Source organism: Callospermophilus lateralis, chromosome 6, assembly GCF_048772815.1.
Source record: "Callospermophilus lateralis isolate mCalLat2 chromosome 6, mCalLat2.hap1, whole genome shotgun sequence".
Classification (NCBI taxonomy): Eukaryota; Metazoa; Chordata; class Mammalia; order Rodentia; family Sciuridae; genus Callospermophilus; species Callospermophilus lateralis.
Window position 1 is genome coordinate 90,962,758 of NC_135310.1, and position 26,405 is coordinate 90,989,162.

Genomic DNA, 26,405 nt, shown 5'->3' on the forward strand with positions numbered 1-26,405 from the left:
TTTTATACATATACTACACATAAATAAATAGGTAAATAGTTGTTTCAGGAGTCTATGATATTTAAACATAACTATTATGACAGGAAAAACTGATAGTCATAACTTTAGGAGTAAATTTATCAAAACATTTTTATAATTATCTTGTTTAGTAAAGGAAATAACATTAATTGTTAGTTCTCTAAGATAACTTTTTATTTTTCATTTCTATTTTCATAAAAGTCTTACAAAATTAATATAACTATATATTGAATTATCTGAATCAGGTACCTCAAATTTATATTTCCTGTCATGTTTGCACTGAGTAAAGGTCGGATGCCAATCAAATCAAATATATCAAAGTGATTCCATACCTGGAAAAGAAAAACCTGATAGTAGAATGGATTGATTCCATGACACATGGTCATGCAGACTTACCAATCTCCCTCAAACCTCTTTGGTTGGTCATTGTTATATTCACATTGTTGAACAAATAGTTTTAAAAATCCTACCTGAATGTTCCACTTGGTATTATTTCATGAGCACGACGTATGCAAAGACAAAGGTTCTAGTTTTAGTTCCTGCAGTAATTGGGTCACATACCGACTTAATGCATACTTCAATAATGAGTGTCAATACCCACATTATCTCCAAGTGAAGGAAAACATACAATTATTTCATGACTCCACTTTAAAACTGGCATTCAAGGATTATTCACTAGAGGAGATTTAGTTAGGTATAAAGTCTGATTTTACTCAATTAGCAAACAAAGACAAAGTTATTCGTACCATTTTGTACCATGTACATATGGGAAAAGACATTTTCTAGATTTGAGCTATTGAAATAAAAATCCATAAACACTCTAGATAGAGCAGAGGAGTGGGAGGGGAAGGAAGGAGGCATGGGGTAATTAATGATGGTGGAATATGATGGACATTATTATCCAAAGTACATGTATGAAGACACGAATTGGTGTGAATATACTTTGTATACAACCAGAGATATGAAAAATTGTGCTCTATATATGTAATAAGAATTGTAATACATTCAACTGTCATATATAAATTAAAAAATAACAATTAAAAAAAATTCACCAACAGATTAGTTATAAAACCAGACATGAGTTTCCATTTTTCTACCATTAAATCCAGAACTGGATGATTTTATTTCAGCAAAATACCATCACATATCACATTAAAATAATGTTATTCACATGGATTTGATCTCTTTAAGTTTTGTTTAAATTTTTAGTTCTTTTAAAGGCATATAAAGTCTATAAGCTTCAGATATTTATTTGTAGTTTTAAACTTTTATTTATATAAATAGACTCATAAAAATAATTTCAACAAATATTGGATTTTCCCAAGATATTGCCCTCCTTCAAAGGTATTCATCCATATTTAACTCAAGTTTGAGAAACACTGGCTAATCATGTATAAGATAGAGGAAATTATTTACATTTAATTTCAAAACAGAGAGGTATCTCTAAAGAAAAGAAGAAACAGAAAAGGGGAAAAAGACACTTAGCAGGAGAATTGTGAGCAGGAAAAACATACTTTAAGTAGGAGATGATGCTTAGAGTGAAAAGTCTGCCTGGCTGCCAGGAAAGTTTTCTAGGAAGGAGCCAAAGAGAGGGAGGCAAGAATATTTTTCTCACCTGTAAGGCAGATCCAGGAGACCAAAATTTCTAAACTCATGAGCAGGTCCTGTTTATAAAAACCAAAAGAATAAAAATTATGAATACAAAGTTAAATTAAATGGTAAATTTTTATCCAGAAAACAAAAATTAGCTGACAAATACCACAGATGTCACAAAATCCAGAAAATAACTGGATTTGATTCTGGTGCCAGACTTTCAAAATTTGGGTCTCCTCCATCACCCACAAATTTTTGGTTTTAGGCACCAGGAAATATATTCCTCACATAATACAAACTGCTGGTTTTGCCCTTTGTATCATGGTGCTCAATAAATTGGAATAGTAGGCAATAAGAATATTCCTGGAAGCCATTCCTACATCTGGAAGCCTAGCAATAATTTAAGTACACCTGAAAGTATCTATGAGCCATATGAACATTTCTCACTAAATCTAAACTAAAAGTACCCTAGGCCTACCTAACCCCAAGCAGGATCCTCAGAATGGCTGTGGCCACTCAAGTGACATTCATATGAGGGACAATTATGATGATGGGATAGTTAGGTAGAAAGAGGCAATGGTCTTAACAGACTTAAGTAAAAGTACATTATTTACAAAATGTTACAGAAAATTAGAACTATGAGAATACATTGGTAGGGACTCTGACAGCCATGGAAATGCCTGTGTAAGTGGATCATTGAATTTAAGCTTTATTTCCATCACAGTAAACCTACAGCCATAGACATGTTAGAGTAAATGACAGTAAGGTCTCAAGGGGACTTTAAGGCAGTGTAATTACCCTAATTACCCTTTGACAATTTCTCAAGAGACTGAATAAAGATTTCACTTGCTTATAATATGTTTTTATGCCCAATAGGTGTTTCTTTGAATATGAGTCCATAAGACTGGATTATGAGTAACCCCACAGAATCATATAGGTTATAAAACAATTAGCTAGTCATAAACAGATGGTCAATTTGGGTAGATAGTGAAAATAAAAATGGAATGGTACTCAAAAACTCTTGCAAGCTTGAATTTTCGTATGGTTATCAGAAAATAAATCTAACCTGAGAAAAAGTGATTATAATAATTAGAAGTGGGACAATTTTCTATCTTGTACAAAGTTCCATCTTTCCTTTAATATTTAGTACATTCTAGCACTGTTCAGACATTAATTGGACTACACCAAATAAAAAGTTAATGTTATTTCTACAAAGGAGAATTTATGGGGGAAAAAGACCTATAACCAATGAAATATCAAATTTTGATTTTTAAAGTTAATTTCTCAATATGTAAACATATATTCATATGCACACTTTCTGGATTGATTGCCATTTTAGAGGATTCCTTTCTCATATTGATGTGAAATGTAGTGTTTTAGTCAGCTTTTTCACTGCTGTGACTAAAAGGACCCAACCGCACAACTAGCTTAGCAAAGGAAAAGAAAAATAAGATTTATTTTTTGGCTTGTTTAAAAGATAAAAGAAGAAAGTATCTTTTTCTATAAAATTTAGCTACCAAAGCTATCTGTTATGGTTTGGATGTGAAGAGTTACCCCCAAAGCTCACATGTATGACAATGCAAGAAGAAATGATTGGGATGTAAGAGTCTTAACCTGATAAGTGAATTAATCCCCTGATAGGGATTACCAAGTAGTAATGAAGTGGTAGGGTGTGGCTGTAGGAGGTGGAAATCAGGGCGTGGCTTTGTTCTATATATTTGTATCTGGTGAGTGACGTCTCTCTGCTTCTTGATCACCATGATGTGAGCTGCTTCCCTCTGCCCACTCTGTCATGATCTCAGCCTCATCTTGAGCCCTGTGAAACAGAGCTGGCCTTCTATGGACTAAGACCTCAGGAACTATGAGCCTACAAATAAACCTTTTCTCCTCTACAGTTGTGCAGTTGGGTCCTTTTAGTCACAGCAGTGAAAAAGCTGACTAAAACACTATATTTCACATCAATATGAGAAAGGAATCCTCTAAAATGACAATCAATCCAGAAAGTGTGCATATGGATATATGTTTACATATTAAAGAAATTAACTTTAAAAATCAAAATTTGATATTTCATTGGTTATAGGTCTTTTTTCCCCATAAAGTCTCCTTTAATGTTAGAAATAACATTAGCTTTTTATTTGGTATAATCCTTAACTTGTCTGCTAGCTAGAAGATTACTAAAATGGTGGTAAAAATGAAATAAAATAGAATCATCATTACTCACATCACTTGATCTATTAAGATTTTAATTACAGCAGAAAGCTCCCCTTCCACCAAAATAACCTAAATTTAAATGAATAAGCCTTTAACTTCAAAATTAAGTGGAAATATTAAAGACCTACAAAAGTTTTAACAGTTTTTCTTTTTCTTTCTTTCTTTTTTTTTTCAGGGCTATATCTAACCATTAGTAGTTATTTTTTAAACCGTTAACTTATTCATATTTCTGAAATAAGAAGCATCTTTTTAATAGGAAAGCTGTATTTGAATATAAAGACTGAAACATGTGAGCAGTTTAGTTATTCTGCAGAGTATTAGAATCTTTTTAAACCATGGATATTACTGACTGTCTTCATTATACACAATACAAAATGAACAATGGAGTTTAATTTAAATAAGGTTATTGGGTCTTTTCTTATTTGGAAATATTAGTTTCTCATTAACTATGCACAAATTAGAATAGCATTTTTTTCATACTACTGCGAGAGCATATCATCAGATCTGTTAAAAATGCCTTCATTATCTTCACCAGGAGTTCCCTTGACCAGGGTCCTACTCCCTATCCTTTGTTGACTATCTTCCACCTGCTCCCTTAGATGCATTTTTCCATCCTTCTTTGCTCAGCTCTGTATCACAGGAGGCTAATCATTATGCTTTGCATTAAATGGGCTGCCTTGTCCACCCTCTGACTTCCTGATAGTTCACTCAAAAGCTTGAACATCAAATGGAAGAAGAGAGAGGTCAGGGTACTTATCCCCTGGCTCTCTTCTTGTGAGTCCTTAGGTTAACAATAGCTGCTAGGCAGCTGTTTCTTAAAGTTATCAGTCTTGCCAGACTATAACAACTTCTTTTTGATGGAGAAGGAGTGTCCTCTCAGGGATAATGGAATATTCTTGAGAACATTACTAACCCTAGGGTCAGTTTCCTTTTATCCTGTTCACATCTTTGCGATAGTCTGGGCATTAAATTCTCTTGAATCACCTCTCTTGAATGTACTCTTGGTTTTTTCCTGGAATCCTGGCTGATTGATTTGTCTCCTCCCTTTTACCTCACTACCTCAATTCTTCAGAGTTCAAGTTGTCAAAAAGATGATCTGATAACCATATTTAGGTTGATTTACTAAGAGTGGCACATTCTCTTTATCTTAGACATAAGTGCAAGGTGAGTCTTTTCTAACAAAACTTTGGCTTCATTCCCTCTAGCTTTTTTGTTATTCCATCTCTTACTTATAGTTTGTGTTCATGACCTCTGCTGTCTTGATTCTCCTTCATTTCTCAATTCAGTGAAACCTGCTTTCTTCCTAACCACTACCCTGAAATCATTCTGGAAAGATCATTAATGACTTCCATATAGTTGTGCTGCATTTAAAAGTGACAATTGCTCATTGTTTTCCAAACTTCTCATCTCTCTTTACTTATAAGAAATATTCTGACTGTTGTTTTCTAAATACTCCCTTTCTTTTGTTCCCTTCTAAAGTTATCTATTTTATTTTTAGGCTTATCTATTTAACTATTATTATTCTCACTTATAGCTGTTTTCCCTGAGAATTCCATCCATTTCCACTGCTTCGATTTTCATTTTATTAAAGATATGTGCCCAATCTTACCTCTGTAGCTGGTCTCTCTGTTTCCTACCTATACATTTTATGAACAGGAGCTATCCATGTCTGTGTTAGTCAGCTTTTCATTGCTGTGACCTAAATATCTAACAATAACAATTTAGAAAAGAAGTTTATTTTTGGCTCGTGGTTTAGTGGGAACACCCCCAGTGACCTGTTTCCTCCAGCCCACTCCCTACCTGCCTACAGTTACCACATAGAAGTCCATTCAAATTAGTAATCCATCAAATGGATCAATCCACAATGAGGTAACAGCTCTCATCATTGCCTAAAAGCCCCACCTCTGACCTTTGTTGTGTTGAGGACCATGCTTTCAAAACACGAGTTTTGGGGAGACATTAAAGATCCAAACCATAACAATATCCCTGAGATATGTTAAATTCAGGATACCAAATTATACCCACTACTTTGTTTCCTGCAATCCAATAGTGTACCATCATTTGGTAAACAAATTACTAAGAAAAAATGATCTTTGTAATGTTTTGAATAACCAATAAAAAAATTAAATTAAAAAAAAATAAAAATAAAAAAAAAGAAAAAATGATGCCAATTATAGTGATAAGATGCCATCAGTTTTAAGATGCATCCTAACACCAGTCATTTAGTCATTCCTTACCCCCATCTATTCTTCCTCGTGTATTCCTTGTCTTAATTAGGTTACCAATGTTTTCCACTCCTCTCAGTTCAGAATCCTGAAAGGCATCTCTAGTAGTCAGCTTAATGTGTCAGCCTGGCAGTTGTAGTACTCAATAATTCAGATCATAATGCAGTATTGCTGTAAAGGTATTCTGTAGATGTGACAAATAGCACAAAATATTGAGTTGACCAAGTAAATGAAATTATTCTTAATAACTTGGATAAGAACTATTCAATCAATTGAAAGGCCTTAAAAACAGTACTCAAGTTTCCCTTAGAAGAAGAAATTCTACCTGTGTACTATCTGTGTCATTTCCTGCCTGAGAGTTTCCAGCCTGCTTTTCTTGAAGGACTGCTCTGTAGATTTCAAACTTACAGAGTCAGCTAATGTACAACCAATGATTTACATAGTCAGCCAATGTATAATTGCACAACCCAATTTCCTACAATAAACATATATCCCATTTTTCCCTCCCTCCCTCCCTCCCTCTCTCTTTTTTCCTCTCTCTCTCTCTCTCTCTCTCTCTCTCTCTATCTCTATCTCTATCTCTATCTCTATTTCTCCGTCTCTTCTCTACCTAACTTCTTACCTACTTATCTATCTGCCTATCTATCTCCATCCTATTAGTTCAGTTTCTCTGGTACCCTAATACAACATCTTACCTTCTTCCTCTATATCCTTCATCTTTCACACCTGGATACCATATATTGCAAATTAATTTTTATTACTATCTCATAAATTTTTCTTCTTCTTTCATATTAACAGCCTTGGGTTAGTGTCATCATTTCTTGCATTGACTTTAGCAACAGAATCTTAACTGAAATGAATCCCTGCTTCTAGTCTTCCCACTTCAAACCAAGCACTCAGATTGCCCTAAAGGTATCGTTCTTAAATAAAAGACTGATTATATCTGTCTCCTGCTTACAGTACTTCACTGTTTCTCATTACCTATAAGATGAAGCCTAAGTTTCTTGGTGGACACATACAACAATTTATAATCTAGTCTGGGATTGGCTTAATTCCTGCCATTCTCATACTGGTTGCTCTAGACTGACAATGGTAGCTCAGGCTTCTCTTTGCCTTTGTGTGCATGCTGTTGCCTTGATGGAGTTTGCTCACTCTCCTGCTCTGTTGGATAAACTCATTTTCATCTTTTAAAATCTAGCCCAATGTTACCTACTCATAAAAGCTTTTCCTAACTCTGATGAATTTATTTCATATTTTTACTTAAAATATTTTTAATCAAAATTCAGATATAATGCTTGAAAACCCCTTCTTTATATCTCTATATAATTATAAAACAATAGAAAATTTTGCAGAACATACCTGACATTCAACAACAACTAAAAATAAATATTTGGGGCTGGGGATACAGTTTAGTTGGTAGAATGCTTGCCTCACATGCACAAGGACCTGGGTTCAATCTCCCACCACCACAAAAACAAACAATCAAACAAACAAATAAATAAATAGATAAATATCTTTAGTCTGTCAATTGTTTAAAAACCTAAAGATGAACTTCAAATTATCTAACATTGTTCTACAGTTACAATTATGTACACAAAAGCCACTTCAGCTCCATAAGTTCTAAAAAGACCAAAAGGATTTATAAAAATTATGATCTATAAATCATTAACATGAGAATCGAATACCCAAGGTTTCACTTTGAACTCAAATATAAGTAGAGAAGTCTGTCCATAAATAAAACAAACAAAACCACACTATGAAAGAAGAATAGATGTTTGAGTCAGGAGAAGAACCCTATTTTTAGGGGGAAAAAATAAGATATGTTACCCACCTCCAATCCCCATACCTTTAACAAAACATCCTTTGTTAAAATTTGAGTGCACTCTGGATAATTTTTAAAGCAGTTTTTATCACATTATTTACTCATATTTTCAAACTGTATTTGCAAGTTTACTTTTTATATCTTAAAAGTTTTAAGATATAAAAGGTTTAAGAAGCAACACAATGAAAAACACTTGGAGGTTTTAAATGACATTTCAACATGTCTAAATTATGAATAAATCATTTCTTTCATAGCCAGAAGAAAAAAAGTCTTAAGAAGAAAACTAACATATATTACCAGTTCATGTGGGAATGCTTATCTCATTAGGAGAAGTTTATAAACTGTATCCTTTAAGAGTTTATGCTTGTAGAAATAAGAAAATGTGAATTTCACAGTTCATATTATGAAACTGTGTGCAATCTAATTTTAGGATGACAAATTGGAAAATTGCTGATGTGTCCACAAATCAAAAACACCCAGATATTAACAGTTTATAGCACTTTCTTCTTGGTATTTTTTCTATTTAATGACCTCTGCTTTTTAACATATATCTTATTTATTTGCACTCAAAACAAAGTATATATATATATATATATAGAGAGAGAGAGAGAGAGAGAGAGAGAGAGAATAAATATATATATATATATATATATATATATATATATATATATATATATATCCATTTAGGCTCAATGATTTAAACAATATAGACCATAAAGTTATTTTTCATGAATTGGTTCTTGTGAAAAAAATGTCTTTCTTCCTACTGGGGAGAAATTTCTTATTTCTTATACAGAAGTGAGAAAATGTTCTGGCAGAACCCAATGGGCCTCTCAACCATATGTGCCAATGACCTTAGAAACACAGTGTAAGTTCTTTCACAAAGAAAATAAGAAACTTAGGGTCATGATACTAATTTAGTTGGATGATAGTGGGAAGACTGAGAAGGCAAAGAGGTAATACAGTACTAGGAAGAAAAGGCAGGCATGGTCATGCTTCCTTAAGTCCACATGAATGTTCACTCCAAACCATTGTTAAATCCTCTTGACAGAAGAGTACCTACAGGACACAACAGAGAACTAAATATTAAATCAACATATTATGGACCAGGGCAGACATGTGCAAAGTCACTAGGCAGCAAGACTTAACTGTAGCCTGACTGAAGGAATTAAAATAGCAGAAAAAAGAAGTCCATCAGAAAAAGAGTTCCCTGAGAGCCACAAAAGTACAGACAGAATGAGAGTTGGAAAGACAAATATTGAGCTTTCTAAGTGTCTTATTTGGACTTGGACAGTCCAGTGTTTTTTGACCCCTCCAGTAGGCTTGAGTCATCCACCCTTTTACATTGCACCCTTCTCCAGTTCCTGGTCTAGGTAACTCTCTATGCCTTATTTCTTGCTTTTGGGGTTTTGAGTACTTTCCCTTTCTTTGTTCTCATTACCTATCCTGTGTTCCATTAACATAAGTATTTCTTGCAGGCTTTTCATCTTTCCTCAGTATTATTTTTGTTCTATCAATTCCTGTGTAAATTAATGTTATAAATTTTATTTCCCATTTTATGTCATTTAATCATAATCCTACACTTGATTTACCAGAAAGACCTCATGGAAGGAATGAGTAACCATTCTCATGCATCTGGGTCCATAAAGCCACCCACAAGCTCCCAGGGGAGGGAAACTCTTTTGAGTGCTACGAGGATAGGGGCAGAGGAGTGATTGTCCTTGCTTCATGAACACTTGTGTTGCAGGTTTTGACATCTCTGTTTATATTACCTTTCTGGTTTTGCAATAAAGTAAACTTTCTATAGGCCATCACTACCTGGTCTTCTTAGTACTGCTCCTAACTTTTTACTGTGCATGTGTTCCTGGCCCAGGCAAAGAAACTTCTCAGGAAGGACTCCTACAGTAGAGATTGCTGTATCTCTCCTTAGTCTTCCACAGGAAAACAGCACATAAATAAGGTGATTTTCAGGAGCAGTGAGTTCAAACTCACCCAAGCCTTCGGTGTGAGTTCAAGGGAGTAGAGTGTGCTTTTTGAAGAGGAAAAATATTGGTAGGAGCTAATCCATACCCCTTCTACGCTATGGTACTCCTCAATATAGATCTTTATGTCAGCACAGCACCAGGCATTTCTGTGACTCAGCCTCCCTTAGCAGCTGCAATAAGATGTAGAACCTCTTCCCAAATTTAGACCACATCCTCCAAAACTATATGTGATTTTTTTTGTGTGTTCTCCCTCAACTGGTTTAAGGTAGAGGAACTATTCCAAAGCCGAGAAACAGATGAGGAGTGAGGGGAGATATCTTTGCTGTCTTACAAAACTTTTTTCCTTCAAAGACTTCTAGCACTCTTAATATAGTCAAGGGAGTTTAGATTTTGACAATTCTTCTGGAATGCTTCTTCTTATTAAACCCCTTGGGGTTATTTGACTTTTAATGACCATTTCATTGAACATAAAATAAAGCAGAACACATAGAAATTCTGGTAATTTTCAACCAATAAAGATATTTTTGTTTGTTTATTTATTTATTTTGGTACCGGGCATTGAACTCAGGGGCACTCGACCACTGAGCCACATCCCCAGCCCTATTTTGTATTTTATTTAAAGACAGGGTCTCACTGAGTTATCTTACAGTTGCTGAGGATTGCTTTGACCAAAGAACTGTGGCCCAATTCAAAGCATTCTTACATTGAAGAGCATAATCAGGATACTGTGTTTAGTAGTCTTTGTTGGTCTGGTCTATGATATTAAATGATTAGAACATACTGACTAATCTGAAGAATGACAAGAGGGCTAAAATGCATATCTTCGCCTTCCCAGATGCCTCACTTTCTCATTTCTCCCCCAATTTTGCTGATTCAAACCCCTATGTTCCTAGAAACCCCTATATAACTAGAAATTCTTGTCAGTAACACAGTGATATAAAGTTTTTCTAACATGAAAATCAATCAACTTCTAAATAGTACTCCAATTCTTAGATGGTTAGAGGCAGCAGAAGTATTAATACAATTTAATAAATGGGCTTAATTCAGTAGAGGGTACAAAAGATATTAACAATGTTCAGTCCAGATTCAGCAAAACTCCTATTTTATATATAATTTTAAACCATGGGGAAGAGTACGGGCCTAAATTCCTTGTTTCCCTTCTAACCATGATTTCTATTGTATGTGCAGAAATAAAAATGAATGTAAGGATTTATTCTGTCTCTGGAACACTCATCTAAACAAAAATTTTGATAAATGAATTAGAGAGGGGTAGAAGAGAAATTAATGAAATAATTTCTTTAATGGGAATTGTTGCTTATTTGTGGAACCCTGCCTCTAAACCTAAGTGTGTATTGGGGGAATGGTGTTACTGCAATCCCTAGACTAATAAGGGAGGTCTACAGCTTGGCTATGGAATCACCACCAAAGACTATGCATTAAAGGCTTGATCCCAGGCCAATGGTGTTATTGAGAGATGGGGGAATCTTTAGGAGGTGGGGCTGAGTGGAAGTAAGTGAGGTCATTTGGGTATATCCTTGGAAGGAATATTGGGCAATAGTCTCTTTCTATTGCTTTCCAGTTGCCAAAAAGTCAACAGTCACACTCCTACCATGATATGATGTGCCATCACAGGCCAAAGCATCAGGGCCAGGTGATCATGGATGGGAACCTCTGAAACCATGAACCAAAATAAAATTTCCTTTCTTGTAAGTCATTGTCTCAATGACAGAGAGCTAAGATATGAAGTCTCAAGGAACCTATTTGGAAATTTTGAAATATGGCCCCTGAAAGTGAGAGACAGAGGGTTGGTGTATGATTTAGTTCTGAAAGAATGGTAGCTGACCATGGAGTGGGACTGACTCCAGTGGCCATATCCAAGAAGGATTGATTTTTATCATGATGGAACTAGAATAATGCAGTTAAATTGGGCTATGTCTATGTTGGAAGAAAAATTATTGCAACAAAGTATGTATGATCATTTCCAATAGAGGAGATTTGAGCTATGTTGAGGTGAATGGGGAGAACTGGACTGGGTTGTTCTCCAACCAAGAGAGATTCTAGGAGAGGATTAGAAGACATTAATAGGAATAATCAAAACTGTCCTCCAGTATGCCTTGGGGATGTTAGAACTTTACGTGACTATCTGGAAGAAGTGTCTCTTCAAGGAAACTATAAGAAAGAGGTCTCCAGAGTTGTGAATGTACCACAGTAGAGTCAAGTTCAAACATCTGCAAGCACAGAGAACTTATTCGTTTATGATACCGGTTCACATTACAATTACATTCTCTCCTATTCTCTTCTTCCCTCCTTATTCTGTCCTGGTAGAATTACCAGGCCATCCCTTAACTACTGCAAGTTTCCTGCCAGAAGTGGGTCCTAGGTAACGGATAATATAAGAAATTGTAAACAGACGATGATGTTCATTCACAAAGTTGTGTTTGGCCTACATCACAGACTATGCTTGTTAAACTCAGTGGTAAAACTCACACTAAACACACCAGTGGACCCAGCCAAGGCATCCCAGGAGTTCTCTTCCTCTGTTTCACTATGACCTATGGCAGTGTCTGTCTTGTTTACTTTTGAATATTATAAAAGCCTATCATTTCATTTTGAATGTTCACAAACTGAATTCACAAGTATGCACAGATCTAAACAAAAAGGCCATAATATGATAAGGCAACGTCCAGCCAAGCAGTTACCCTGCCTGGCATCACCGCCAGCAAATTAGAAAGTCTTTGGGGGCAGTGGGTAAACTTAGTCTGAGTCAAGATATTCTCTTCCTGCATTCTGGTGAGTTCTGATAATCATATCACCCGTTCTGCATTTTCGGGAAGTGGAAATGCGTAAAATTCGTTTGAATCTCCACATGTATATAGTCCATCCTTTCCAGAATTACTTGGCTCTCTCAGTCCATCCGCTTAGGCTAGGTTAAACATTCCAAAAATGCTGTGCTGCTGTGAGACGACCTCGTCCTTTGGAACTCAGCCCGTGTGAGGCAAACCAGCTCGATGATGTCACTGCGTCCGGGCGTGCCCCGCCCCTAAGCCCGTTCTTCCCGCCCCGCCCGGCTCGACGCCAGGGGACGCTCGTGGGTCGGGTCTCCTAGGCAACCAGTTGCTCCGCCCCCTCCGCCCCTTTAACCTTTAGGGTGAGCGGGTTCCGCGTCCCTCGCCCTCTCCCCTTTCCCCCTCCCCCTTCCCTATCCCCTTCGCTCAGGCCTGTCCGGACCGGAAGCGAAGATGGCGGCGGTGACTGCTGGCGCGGCTTCAGCCGAGCTGGTGATCGGCTGGTGCATATTCGGCCTCTTACTACTGGTAGGGGAGGCGCTTGGAGTTTTCCCAGTGTTTGCACTGGTGGGAGAAGGGAGGGGCCGGTCCTCCAGCTGGCCTCTCCAGGCCCTGGAGACCCTCCTTGCCCCGCCCTGCTTTTAGCTGGGACTCTGGGCTGCTTTCCATCGGGGGGCGGGGGCGGCTCCGGGAAGTCGAGGAGGGGGAGCTGATTTCCGGCCTCTTTTGCTTCCATTTCACCGATGACGTCTAAAGAGCTGGTGTCATTTACCGAAACTCTTGCCCCAAGCCTTGATTGAGGCCTGGGGCCGGAGGTCTGTGGGCAGAAGAGACCCTCGGGTTGAGAAGGGTGTGGAGGCCTTTCATCCCCAAAAGGCTGTACCTCTAGAACAGGTGTGCGGCGGCAGCGCCAGGTCTTTTCCAGTTTTGTAGGCGCTGGCGTTGTTGACTAGTCTGATTTTCTAAATGTTTTTTTTCCTCCATGTTCCCTATCATTGGCAGCCTTCAGTGCCCATTGTGCGATTCCGCCTTGATGACGTGAGCTACTCGTTCTGACTTTGAGGTGTCACATTCTTTTCAATCTTTTATTGCTAATTGTAGAACAATTGTAAGGTAGAGCAGTAACCTCTTTCTAAGGCCAATGCGGGAGTATGTTACTCCCATTTTACCTCAAGGGCCTTCTGTCCCCAAGCTTCTTGTTTCTGATTATTCTATGGGACTATAATGGCCCCAAATGACCTTGTTTTTACTTCCCTACCCCAAAAGACAATTCTTTTCCCCCCCAATTTGTTCTTCTTTATATCCCTCTACATTCTTAGAATTCTTTCGTCCTTTGCCTTCATCCTGCCCTGTTGTTTTCTGTTCCAATGTATTTTGACTTCTGCATTACAAGCAAAACAAAACAAAACTTTTCACTTCTAGAAATCTCACTTATTTGAATTTATGAGATTCCCTAGAAGTGTCTCCTATATGTTCTGTTAGTAAATTTTTTAGCAGAAACTACAAAAAAAAAAAAAAAAAAGAAAAGAAGGAAAAACTATTGAAAATGTAAGGAAAGGCTTTTCTTGCTGCCCTCACTTTCACAGATGCCTTTGAATCAGAATATGCTTTACCCCCTCATGAAGAAACTGGAAGCACTAAGGGTTGGCTGTGGCCTTCAGAGCCATCCACTCCTGTGCTTGGAGAATTCCCTAGTTTTCCAACCCATCATATTTAGTTTATTAGAAGAAAATAAACAAGTATGTAACTAGTATTGAAGTCTAGCGGGATTATTGTGTCAGTGGTTGGTGAATAAGCATTTAAACTACAATAGGTTTTCTGTAATTTGTAGAAGGATGCAAATGAAACAAAACATGGCCTTAAGCAAGGCTTGGAGATAGTTGGGAAAAAGAAAATTCTTGAAACATGTATTTTAAGCAATGAAAGCAGGAATTTAAAAAAAGAAATAGTGTTTCTGGGGATAGAGAACAACTTTGAAAGTGAGTATTGAGATAGATTTTAGATAGAAGAGGAAAGCCCACTTTAATTAGTAAAAGCACAGTAGGAACAAATGAAATGAGAAGACAGTTAATAAACCAGAAACCTGGATATTGGAGGGGGGAAAAATCAGTAATACGGATTATTGTTTAAATTTCTGCAGATATATTTAATTTCTGGTCTTAGAAGAGAACTGGATTCTTATATCAACTTTTTAATTCAGTCTTTTGAGTTATTTTGGTTGAAGTATATGAAGAAAATCCAGTTTCAACAATACTTGGTTAGAAGCAGAGAAGTATTTTACGTATAGTTGCAGATGGTATTTGCTATTACACCAATGCTCAACAGTTAGAAGCTTCTTATGTTTAGTTGCAATATGCAATCTGAAACCCTGTCAATGACTTTTCCTTGTTATATTAAAATTCATTAGTCCAACATGGACTTTGAATGGATCTTTTACCCATGCATAGTTTTACAAGACAGTATGTTGACTATTTAGAAAATACTGGTTAACTGAGTCATGCACATTGTCCAAATATGAATGCTTTTTTTTTTTCTTTTTGCAGTACTGGGGATTGAGCCCGGTGATACTTTACTACTGAGTATTTTTACTACCCAACCATTTTTTTTTTTTGAGATGGGGGCATTCTCACTAAATTGCCCAGGCCAGCCTTGAATTTATAATTCCCCTCCCTCAATGTCCTGAGTAGTTGGGATTACAGGCCTGCACCACCCCACCTGGCCAAATATGGATACATTTCATTATAACATATCCAAATGTCACATTCATTAAATCACTACTGATCTTATCAGAAATGTCTCAAACTTCCGAGTATTGAGAAGTTGTCAAGATCACAACTTTTCCAAAATTCTTTCTTTTTTTAAAAATTTTTATTTTTTAATTGATTTTATTTTTTAAATACATGACAGTGAAATGCTTTACAATTCTTATTACACATATACAGCACAATTTTTCATATCTTTTTTTGTATATAAAGTATGCTCACACCAATTTATGTCTTCATACATGTACTTTGGATGATGATGTCCATCACATTCTACCATCATTGCTAACCCCCTGCCCCCTCCCTTCCCATCCCACCCCTCTGCCCTATGTAGGGTTTGTCTATTCCTCCCATGCTCCTCATTCCTACCCCATTATGAGTCAGTCACCTTATATCAGAGGAAATATTCAGCATTTGTTTTTTTGGGGGGATTGGCTAATTTCACTTAGCATTATCTTTTCCAACTCCATCCTTTTACCTGTAAATGCCATGATTTTATTCTCTTTTATTGCTGAGTAATATCCCACTGTGTGTATATGCCACATTTTTTTTTAACTCATTCATCTACTGAAGGGCATCTAGGTTGGTTCCACAGTTTAACTATTGTGAATTATGTTGTTATAAACATTGATATGGCTGTGTCCCTGTAGTATGCTGATTTTAAGTCTTTTGGGTTAGACTGAGGAGAGGAATAACTGGGTGAAATGGTGGTTCCATTCCCAGTTTTCCAAGGAATCTCCACACCGCTTTCCATATTGGCTGCTCCATTTGAAGTTCCACCAGCAATGTATGAGTGTGCCTTTTCCCCCACATCCTTGCCAACACTAATTTGTGAGGTGAATAGAGAGTCTCCATCTTGGGAGCAAATTTTTACCCCTCACACATCAGGTAGATCACTAATCCCTAGGGTATATAAAGAACTCAAAAAAAGCTAAGCACCAAAAAAGCAAATAACCCAATCAATAAGTGGGCCAAGGACATGAACAGACAATTCTCAGAAGAGGATATGCAATCAATCAACAAATATATGAAGAAATGTTCATTATCTCTAGCAATTAGAGAAATGCAAATCAAAACTACTCTAAGATATCAGCTCACTCCAGTGAGAATGGCAGCTATTATGAAGCCAAAATTCTTATTTTCATTTGAAAGCTTGAATTTTAACACTGGTTAAAAAAAAAATATTGTTAGTTTTTCTTGAAGAGATTGTTTTCTTTGTTCATTTGATAAAATTTGCTAAATATCCCAAACTGAATTATCAGTTTCAGTTTTTCTTTGAAGTAAAAATAGTTTTGCTTGAAAAGAGTAGCTGGTTCTACTTTTGACTCTTAAGTTTTCACATGTTTTCTTAGTGAACAGCCATCATACCTTGGTATGAAGCGGGAGGACTTTACACATGCTTTCTATTTTAACCCGAAGTATTTAAAAATATCATGGGTCAAAATTTAATAAAATTTGTACTGCTTTTTCAAGCACAGTCTTAAGTTAAATTGCTTTGTGTGTGTGTGTGTGTGTGTGTGTGTGTGTGTGATAGTAAAGAAGGCTGTGACAACTGGCAGCCTGATGTCATTGTCTTGATTCGTGGTAATGCACCAACAGTTTAATCTACTGTGGCTTTTCACTTTAACCATGAGTGAAAAGGCATATGACATCTTAGTGTTATTATGAGAATAGTTTTCAATTTTGAGTTGAAAGTTTGAATTGAGATTTGGGGACAAGCAGGGTCTGGGGACTTCAGGCTTTTAGAACTGCTGCCAGACACCTACTGAAGCATTGTGACACACATGTTCCTACTTTTGTGATCTTGACCAAACAGAGTGGATTTCAATTTCCTCTACCACATAAAAATGATTAAATTTGGTCTTTCATGCTTATACACTATGTTTACTATAGCAGTTATAAACTTTCTACTTAATTCCCAACGTCCTCAATAATTTGATTCAATCCATCTTTCAATTGTTTTTTCCAGTACTATAGAGATGATCTTCATTTCTGTAAAGCAAGTTTATCTTATTTCTTAAAGTATATCATCTGAGAACTGGTTAGAAACAGAAAATATATTGTCCCAACTTCACTGGATCAGAATTGCTGTTTAACAGGATCCCAGAAGTATGTATGCTTATTAGTTTAGTAACTGCTCCTTTATTCTCATTCCTTCCTCTGCTTCATTGGTTTTCAACCTTAGCCACTCATTAAAATCACCTAGGGAATTTTTAAAATCCCAGTACCCAGACTAGTTAAGTCAGAATCTCTTGGGAGGAGTTGGGGAACTATTTTTAAATCTTTTCTGAATTTTTAATAAAGTTATATATTAGTTTATTTTATAAAATGCTCTAAAATTGTTTTGAATGACACTTCATAATAATTCCTAATTTTTTTTTAAAGTCCAATGGACAACCATACATTTTTTTTTTTTTTGAGAGAGAGAGAGAGAGAGAGAGAGAGAGAGAATTTTAATATTTATTTTTTAGTTTTCGGCGGACACAACATCTTTGTTTGTATGTGGTGCTGAGGATCGAACCCGGGCCGCACACATGCCAGGCGAGCGCACTAACGCTTGAGCCACATCCCTAGCCCATAATTCCTATTTTTTTAAGCAGTTACTGTGGCTAACCACTTTGTAAAACATCTCATTTAATTCTTATAATCTTCTGTGAAAGTATTTTTATGCTTATTTTATAAGACATTGATTTATTTATGGCACAATTATATTGCTACAACGAAACCTACATAAACAACATTTTTTTGGTTCTTTTAAAATGTAAAAGGATTCTGAAACCCAAAAGTCAAAACCCATGCCTTACCTATTTTCCTGGTTGCCCCTTTTTAATTTGTCTTCTTGATGCTGGCATACTCCTTCCTTTTGATTATATCAACCACTTTGAAATTTATAAAAGTGCAGATTTTTCTCAAAATCTAACAAATTTTGTTGAGCACTTTGTGTTGAGTACTCTGCAAGAATAGTAAGATAAGTCTCAGATGCCAATGAAGTCAAAACAAATTTGAGGAACATTTAAAATATTTATTTATTTATTTATTTAAAAATTTTAAATCAAACTCAAAACAAAAAAAAAAATTAGTAAACAGTTAAACCAGAATTTAAGTCTAGATCCTTTTTTTTTTCGTACTAGTGATTACACTCAAAACTTAATCACTGAGCCATCCCCAGCCCTATATATGTATGTGTGTGTGTGTGTGTGTGTATATATATATATATATATATATATATATATATATATATTATATTATATTATATATTATATATTATATATTTTATTTTGAGGCAGGGTCTTGCTAAATTGCTTAGGGCCTTGTTAAGTTGCTAACACTGCATTTGAACTTGGGATCCTCCTGCCTCAGCCTCCTGAGTTTCTTAGATTATAGGCTTGCACAACTCTGCCTGCTCCAAGTCCTTTTTTTGTTGTTTTGTTTTATACCAACATCTAGGTTCTAAAGTCTAAATCATTTCTCACCTGTTTTTTTTTTTCTTCCTGTTGATCTGTCACCAGTTGAAATGACAGCAATATGAAGGAATGAATCACAACTTGGATTTCAAATGCATTGTGTCATGTGAAAAGCCAAACTCAAATGAGAGAATACTACTACATGAGTACCTGATGCCATTCTAGAGAAGACAGAAATTATAGAGGCAGATAATAGATAGTAGTTGTGAGGGTAAAGAGCATGGTTAATTACAAAGGGATAAAGGGAAATTTTCTGGGGTGGTGAAACTGTTCTTATATCTTGATTGTGGTAGGAGAAATTGAAAACTGTAAAACTAATTAGATGGTTTTATTAATTCCATTCAGACATCTGAACTGGGATGCCTAGAAAGGAAGTAACAGATGGTTCTTGAAAGTGAAAGGACAAAACAAGGCTTTTGTCCCAGAACTCTTACTTTATTTAGAAAAATGGTTTTCAAGTTTGGCTGATTGAATCCTCAGGCATTTAAAATACTGATGCCTAGAGGATCCTAATTGACTTGATATGGAGTTGTGGGGGAAGCAATAACTATGTATTTTATTTAGCTTTATATATTGTTTATTTTTATTAGAGCCTTACAGTTATAAATAGTAGTTGGGTTCATCTTGGCAAATTTTTACATGCATGGAATTCGATGTCAGTTCATGTACCCCCCAACACCCCCCCACCCCCCTCAAATTCCTTCTCCTCCTGCCTCTGCCCATTTTCCTTCCTCCACTCTACTGTTCCTCCTTTTGTTGTGTATTTATTTATTTATTTTTTGGTTCTTTCTATTTATACATAAAGGTGAAATTCACTATTGTATATTTGTATATGCCCATAGCATAATTTAAAAAACAAATTCATTCCACATTTCCCTTTCCTTTCTCATCCCTCCTCTCTCTCTCTCTGTCTCCTTCTTTACTAATTTTCTGCATAGGTTTATGATATCCAATACTCCACTTTTTTTTCCCCTTCTATTTTGCTGTAGCTTCCACATAGGAAGGAAAACATTTGATCCTTGATTTTTTGAGACTGGCTTATTTTATTTGGCATGCTGTTCTTGATTTCCATACATTTACCAGTAAATGCCATAATTTCATTCTTTATGGCTGAGTAAAATTGTATCGAATATATATAACCACAGTTTCTTAATTCATTCATCTATTGATGGGCATTGAGGCTGGTTCCATAATTTGGCTACCTTGAAGTGTGCTGCTATAAACACTGAAGTGACTATATCACTATAGTATGCTGATTTCAGTTATTTCACATAACTACCAAGGGGTGGGATAACTGTCATATCGTGGTTCCTTGCCTAGTTTTTTGAGGACTTTGCATGTTGCTTTCCAGAGTAGTTGTACTTATTTGCAGTCCCACCAGCAATGTACAAGTGTACCTTTATCCCTGTACTTGCACCGGCATTTATTATTATTTGTGTTCTTTATAATTGTCATTTTTATTGGCAGGAGATGAAATCTTAATATAGTTTTGATTTGCATTTCTCTGATTGCTAGAGACATTGAACATTTTTCATATATTTGTTGGCCTTTTGTGTTTCTTTTTTGAGAAATGCCTGTTTGGTTCCAAAAGATATTTTAAACCTACACAGGTGATTCTAACTCATAGTCAAGACTGAAAAACATTGATTTCATATGTCTGCAACCCCCTATAATTGAGCAGAGTGGATACTCTTGAAATATATTCCCTGGACCAATAGCAGCAGCATCTGAGAATCCATTACTAATGCAAATTTTTAGGCTCACTTCAGACCTCTTGAATCTCAGAATCTGGGGTTAGGGACCAGCATTCTGTGCTTTAATAAACTCTCTACTTGATTCTGATACTCCCTAAAGTTAGAGAATCACTTTGGTAATTCAGTTGTTAGAAAGGTCTTGATAAAGTTATCAAGAGTACCTGATTGACAAGAGAGGTTCACTGAAGTATCTTGGGGTGTACTTTTTCTCATTTGCTCTGCACATGAATCCATTTTCAGTGTTGATTTTTCTTTATTTAAAGCCCTTTAAAACTTGAATTATAGTAATTGCATAATAATTATTGCCAGTTAATCTTTTGAACTGTCATAATAAGGCAAAAGTTAATTTCAGTCTAAGTTATATTCCATGTCGCTTCAGTAATAAGCCTAGGTTAGGACAACATCTAGTTATATTTCCTTTGGATGGTGAGATCCACAGGAAAAAGGTATTCAAAACTGGTTGTAATTATGACATTGTATGTAACCACTAATGGTAACACTGTGTTTTGTGAGGGTATATGTAACTGAGCACTGTTATCAGTAATGTATGTGTTAGCATTGAAGCAAAGTGTACTACATTCATGAAACAAACTTTGAAAATGCTAAATTTTACAATTTTTTCATTATACATGTAGAAGAACCTTCACATTACATAAAGTTTTTTTACTGGAAACTTTTAAACACATACAAAGTCAGGGTTGGAAAATACATAGGGGAGTAATAAACATTCTTTTTGTTCTATTTCAGGCTATTTTAGCATTTTGCTGGATATATGTTCGTAAATACCAAAGTCAGAGAGAAAGTGAAGTTGTCTCCACCATAACAGCGATTTTTTCTCTAGCAATTGCACTTATCACATCAGCACTTCTTCCAGTGGATATATTTTTGGTTTCTTACATGAAAAATCAAAATGGCACATTTAAGGTATGTATTATCATACTATGTAATTTTTTTTTCTTTCAAGTTCTGAGCAATTAAGTCAAGTGTATTTTGTGTTTCCTTTTTTTGTATCTGGGTTGAAATAAGAATGAAGCATAAAGGCTAAGAATGCAACATGGTAAACTAGAAGCAAACTATTAATTGACATAAGAACCATGAATTCAATAACCTTGCAAATATGAGAAATGCCTTTTGTTGAACTGAAAATATTTTAAGCATAATAGATTTGTTCTTGTGCCTCTCACAACTCTTTTGAAGCTAACATTTGTTGAATATTTACTATGTGTCAGTCTCTATTTTAAGCTTTTTACATATATTAACTTTGATCTCCTAAACAACCCTACAATGTAGATAAGATTATCCATAGTTTTAGGGATGAAAAACCAAGGTTCAGCTTGTCAGTATTGTAACTGGAATTTGAAGTTCTGCAATCTGGTTTCAGAGCTCTTGTTTCATGAGGTTTCTTGAGAAGATGGCCTCTTAAGTAAAAGATACTTTCAAGTAGCTCAGTAAATGGGATTTCTGCTAAGGAGTCTATTGTTGTTGTTGTTTTCATTTAAGCAATTCATATTGTGTATTGAACTGTCATAATAAAGCAAAACATTATTTCAGCCCATATTTTGGGCTGAAACATTATTTTAAGAAAAATGACCATTTTTCTTTTTGTGTGTGTGTGTGTGTGTGTGTGGTATACTTAAAATTTCTGCTTTTTTTATTGGGAAAGAAGTAATATACCTTTAATAATTGTGTACACAGTACTTAAATGATTGATATTAAAATTATAAGGTTATTATCTGAGAAATATTTCATTTTAGGTCTAAATTCCATAGAAATGTTTGATTTCCTATAACTATGTAAATGGTTGTTTCTTGCATAAACCTTTTAGACATTTTAAGAATGTCTGAATATTCTTTTTATTTGAAAACTGTGGTTAAGGTGCCGGGGGAGGTGTTATATAGGGTAGACTGCTACTTAGCATATTGGAAGGTCCTAGGTTCAATCCCCGCTTCTGCTAAATATACACGTGTGTGAGTGTGTGTGTGTGTGTGTATGATAATTCCAGATGGATAAGACATAATTATAAACTTCTAGACTATTCTCTGTGAAGTTAAATAAAATACATACATATATACACATATGATATATATATATATATTTTTTTGCAGATATAATAGAAACAGTGTAATTATTCCTGTACAACTATTGTTTGAATAGGAGTTTTTAGTTGTGAATTTAGAATATTTGATTTTAGATTTTGTGGGGAAATATTTTCATCTTGAAATTTCTGAAGTAAATATTTTCATGAAATTGTGAACTCTCTCCTACATTAAGTAAGTAGTTGTTTTGTGCCCATATTTTTAGCAGTCATTGTCTGGGTGATGATTTTAATTATTGTTTGTTTGTTTGTTTGTTTTGGTGAAATTGCATTATATTCATTTGAGCAAAATTTTAAGAATTTATCTTCCTAAAGAGCAAAAATATTACTTGTTAAAATTTAGACTGCTTATTAAATTTCTCCTAAAAGAAGAAAATACACAGTGGTAATTTATGTGCTTACTTTATAGTTATTAAATATAAATGTGATATAAATGACTAGAAGGGAACAAAATTCATGATGAATTTCTCATACTTAATACAAAGCTTTTAAAAATTATTATTAGGATAATAAAACTGTAGGTTGTACTTTTACTTTTTTGGGGGGAGCGGGGCCGGTTGGGGAGTACCAGGAATTGAACTCAGGGGCACTTGACCACTGAGCCACATCTCCAGCCCTATTTTGTATTTTACTTAGAGACAGGGCCTCACTGAGTTGCTTAGTGCCTTTCCTTTGCTGAGGCTGGCTTTGAATTCACAGTCCTCCTGTCTCAGCCCCCAGAGCTGCTGAGATTACAGGCCTGTGCCACCACACCTATCTATTTTCTTTATTTATCTCTTGTTTGGTTTAGCCCCTTCAATATAGACAATGTATCATTTTTTTTCTCTGTACATTGACACTTTTTTGATACCTTGAAACATTCTTTGTATGTCTCCCTTCCACTTTCTTCCTCATTCTCTCTCTCTTTGGCTCTCTCTTCTTATCTTCTCTTTTGTTGAATAAAATTCACAGTTTTCATTTGGAGTCAGCCTGTTTGCTAATTCTCAAAAGTAGAACCAAAAACATTTTTAAAACTTTTCACTGATAAACTCTTCCTACTGCTGAATTCTTTTCACATACTTAACAACTAAGGAAAGTGTAAAGTATTTAACAATTAGTTCTTCAGATGTTATGCTATAAGTATAAATATAGTCATGTTAATGTAAATATGCCACAATGGCTTTAGATCTATTCCAGGTTTATTTGTTGCTATAAATGTATGTTGGTTAGCAATATGTTCTGGTATTGCTTTCCATAGTGAGTGATACTTGCATTTTAATGTGCTTTTGTCTCTCCTCCCCTCCACTTTCCTTTTCATTCCAATCTCTTTTTTGGTACTGGAGATTAACCCAGGACTCTACCAAATGAGCTACATTTCCAGCTCTTTTTATTTTATTTTGAGGTAGAGTCTCATTAAATTTCATTGTCTGGCCTCGAACTTTAGATCCTCCTGCCTCATTCTCCAGAGTAGGTGGGATTACAGGCAAGTGGCACCCATGCCCATCTTCTAACATACACTTCTTATTCCTAAATTCCTGCTTTCTCTGCCTTTTTATGGAAGCTGTACATTGCAATGCCCAAGTTGTTTCTGTTGACATTTCTTTTAACATAAAGCATTGTAGATAATTGTAACTAAATAACTGCTTTGTTTCTAACTTCTTGTGAAGTAATCAACTTTTTATATTAAAAAAAGACCTTAAAGCTTAGCTATAAGTGATCTATTAAACAGTCTTGTATAGTTGGCCAGTGACTTTGGATAGTGAACTATACCATTAAAAATGATAAGTTGACACTAATATGAATAAATATTCTTAATTTTATACAACATGTAAAAAAAAATTCAAAGCTAGTAGTTAAGATATGGCATCAAAACACTTAGTATTTATTTACTCTTGTCCCCTAGTGATTAATCTCTTTGCGGCCTGCTATTACAATATATCTGGGTTGAACTCTATTGCTTCCTTATTCCTATTTTCAAACAGTGGGTATTATATCTTAGGACTTTGTCTTGTTCTCTGAACCTTAAATACATTTATTTACTATTTATTAAGTACATAGTATGTGGTAGACAAGGTAGTTTCTGGAGATTATGATGAAAATAAATAAGATTGCAATTCACATGGAGCTTAAGAGTATGTAAAGCCAGACAAATGGTCAACAAATAAATGCAACAAGGAACTGTATTAGTGATAAATTCTACAAGGATATATAATATATTGACACAAAAGTCTATTTAGATGTGGTTAACGCAGAAATGGTGATAGGGAGGCCAGACTGCTGAGGTAAACCAAACTAGTGGGTTAGATGACAGCCAGCTAAGAGCCAAAAGAGAGAATTCTCAGCAAATACAAAAGACTTTAGGCAGGATGAATTGGCTTTTTTGACTGAAGTGTGGTATTGAGGTTTTGCTTTTGTATAAGCTAAGAACCAGAGGAAGGCAAGGGCCAAATGGCTTATAATTTTTTTCATGTTAGTGAATTTGGATTTTTCTCTTAATAGAAAGTTAATGAAGGTAAAAGGCGCAGGTAAGTTGAATTGGAGTGGTGCTAGTGGACAAAATGATTAAAAACAATATATATTTTGGAGGTAGAACTCCTGAATTTGTTCATGCATTGGATATGACAGGATGAAGGTAAAAGAAAATTGGAGTGCCTACGTTTTTATACAGCTTAGAGATATAGGGAAGTCTAAAGGAATAACAGAGCATAAGCATGCACATGGGTATATGAGGGAGTGTAGAGGGAAAAAAAATGTGTTTTAAATAAGTCACCTTCAAAGTAACCATTATATATTTGCAAGTGTAGGTATCAAGTAGGAAGTTGAAACTCTGAAGAGAGAGGTAGGACTGGAGAGAAATATTTGGGAGTAAACATGAATGTCAGAGCTGTATACTGGTAACTCGGGAGACTGAGTAGTGAGAGAAGACTTGACATTGGAGTGCTCCAATATGTAGAGGCCAGTCAAAGGGAAGAAGCTGGAACCCGAGAAGTAAGAAGAAAAGTAGATAAGGAAAGTAGGAGAAGAATATTTCAGGAATAGAGAATGATTGCTTTTTTGAGTGTTGTTGGAAGGTTAAGTGAAAGGGGTAGAGAAATTACAACTGGATTTGGTCACTGGTAACTATGAAGAATAATTTTAGCATAGCAGTAGGACAGACAGGTTGGAGTAGGTTAAATATGGACAGTGAGGTGAGGATGTAGTGATAAGGAATACTGTCAGGTTTTCAGGAAATTTTGTTCTCTAGGTGGGCATCTGTGTTTTTATTTGTTGTGGTAATATCTTTATCTCTTTGAGGTTAATGGGAATTAGTTGAGTTTGTATACTTTAAACTTCATTAGAATAGGAAGAATTTTTGAGAGTGGAGATAGTGTGTCATTGCAGGTGTAAGATGCTTGACAGATGCTGAGGTAGGCCAGACCTCTAAGTCAGTGGTTCCCCACCATTGACATTTTGTGCTGGATAATTCTTTGTGGTGAGGGACTCTCCTAAGTTTTGCAGATGTCTACTTAACAGATGCCTATTCCTCCCTCTGCCTGGTGTCTCTAGACATTTCCAAATGCCCATGGGAACACAATGGTTTCTGAATGAGAATTACTGATCTAAGGTGAGGTAATCAGGTAAAAGTATGGAGAGTCATGTTGGAATTTTAGGTTGGACACCAGGTTTTAGAAAGTCATCTTGAAGGATAGGAAAAGGAATTTACATATGTGA

At 35.5% G+C, this 26,405-nt stretch overlaps 1 protein-coding gene across 1 annotated transcript in view; it reads left to right on the plus strand.

Annotated features, from left to right (window-relative positions):
• The first annotated feature begins 12,915 nt into the window (after nt 1–12,915).
• Lmbrd1 (LMBR1 domain containing 1) overlaps nt 12,916–26,405 on the plus strand; it is a 97,621-nt gene continuing 84,131 nt past the window's right edge. The window contains exons 1-2 of the mRNA XM_076860053.2: nt 12,916–13,168; nt 21,368–21,544. Coding sequence (XP_076716168.1) covers nt 13,094–13,168; nt 21,368–21,544 — 252 coding nt within the window. The 5' untranslated portion in view covers nt 12,916–13,093. The remainder of the gene's footprint in view (nt 13,169–21,367; nt 21,545–26,405) is intronic.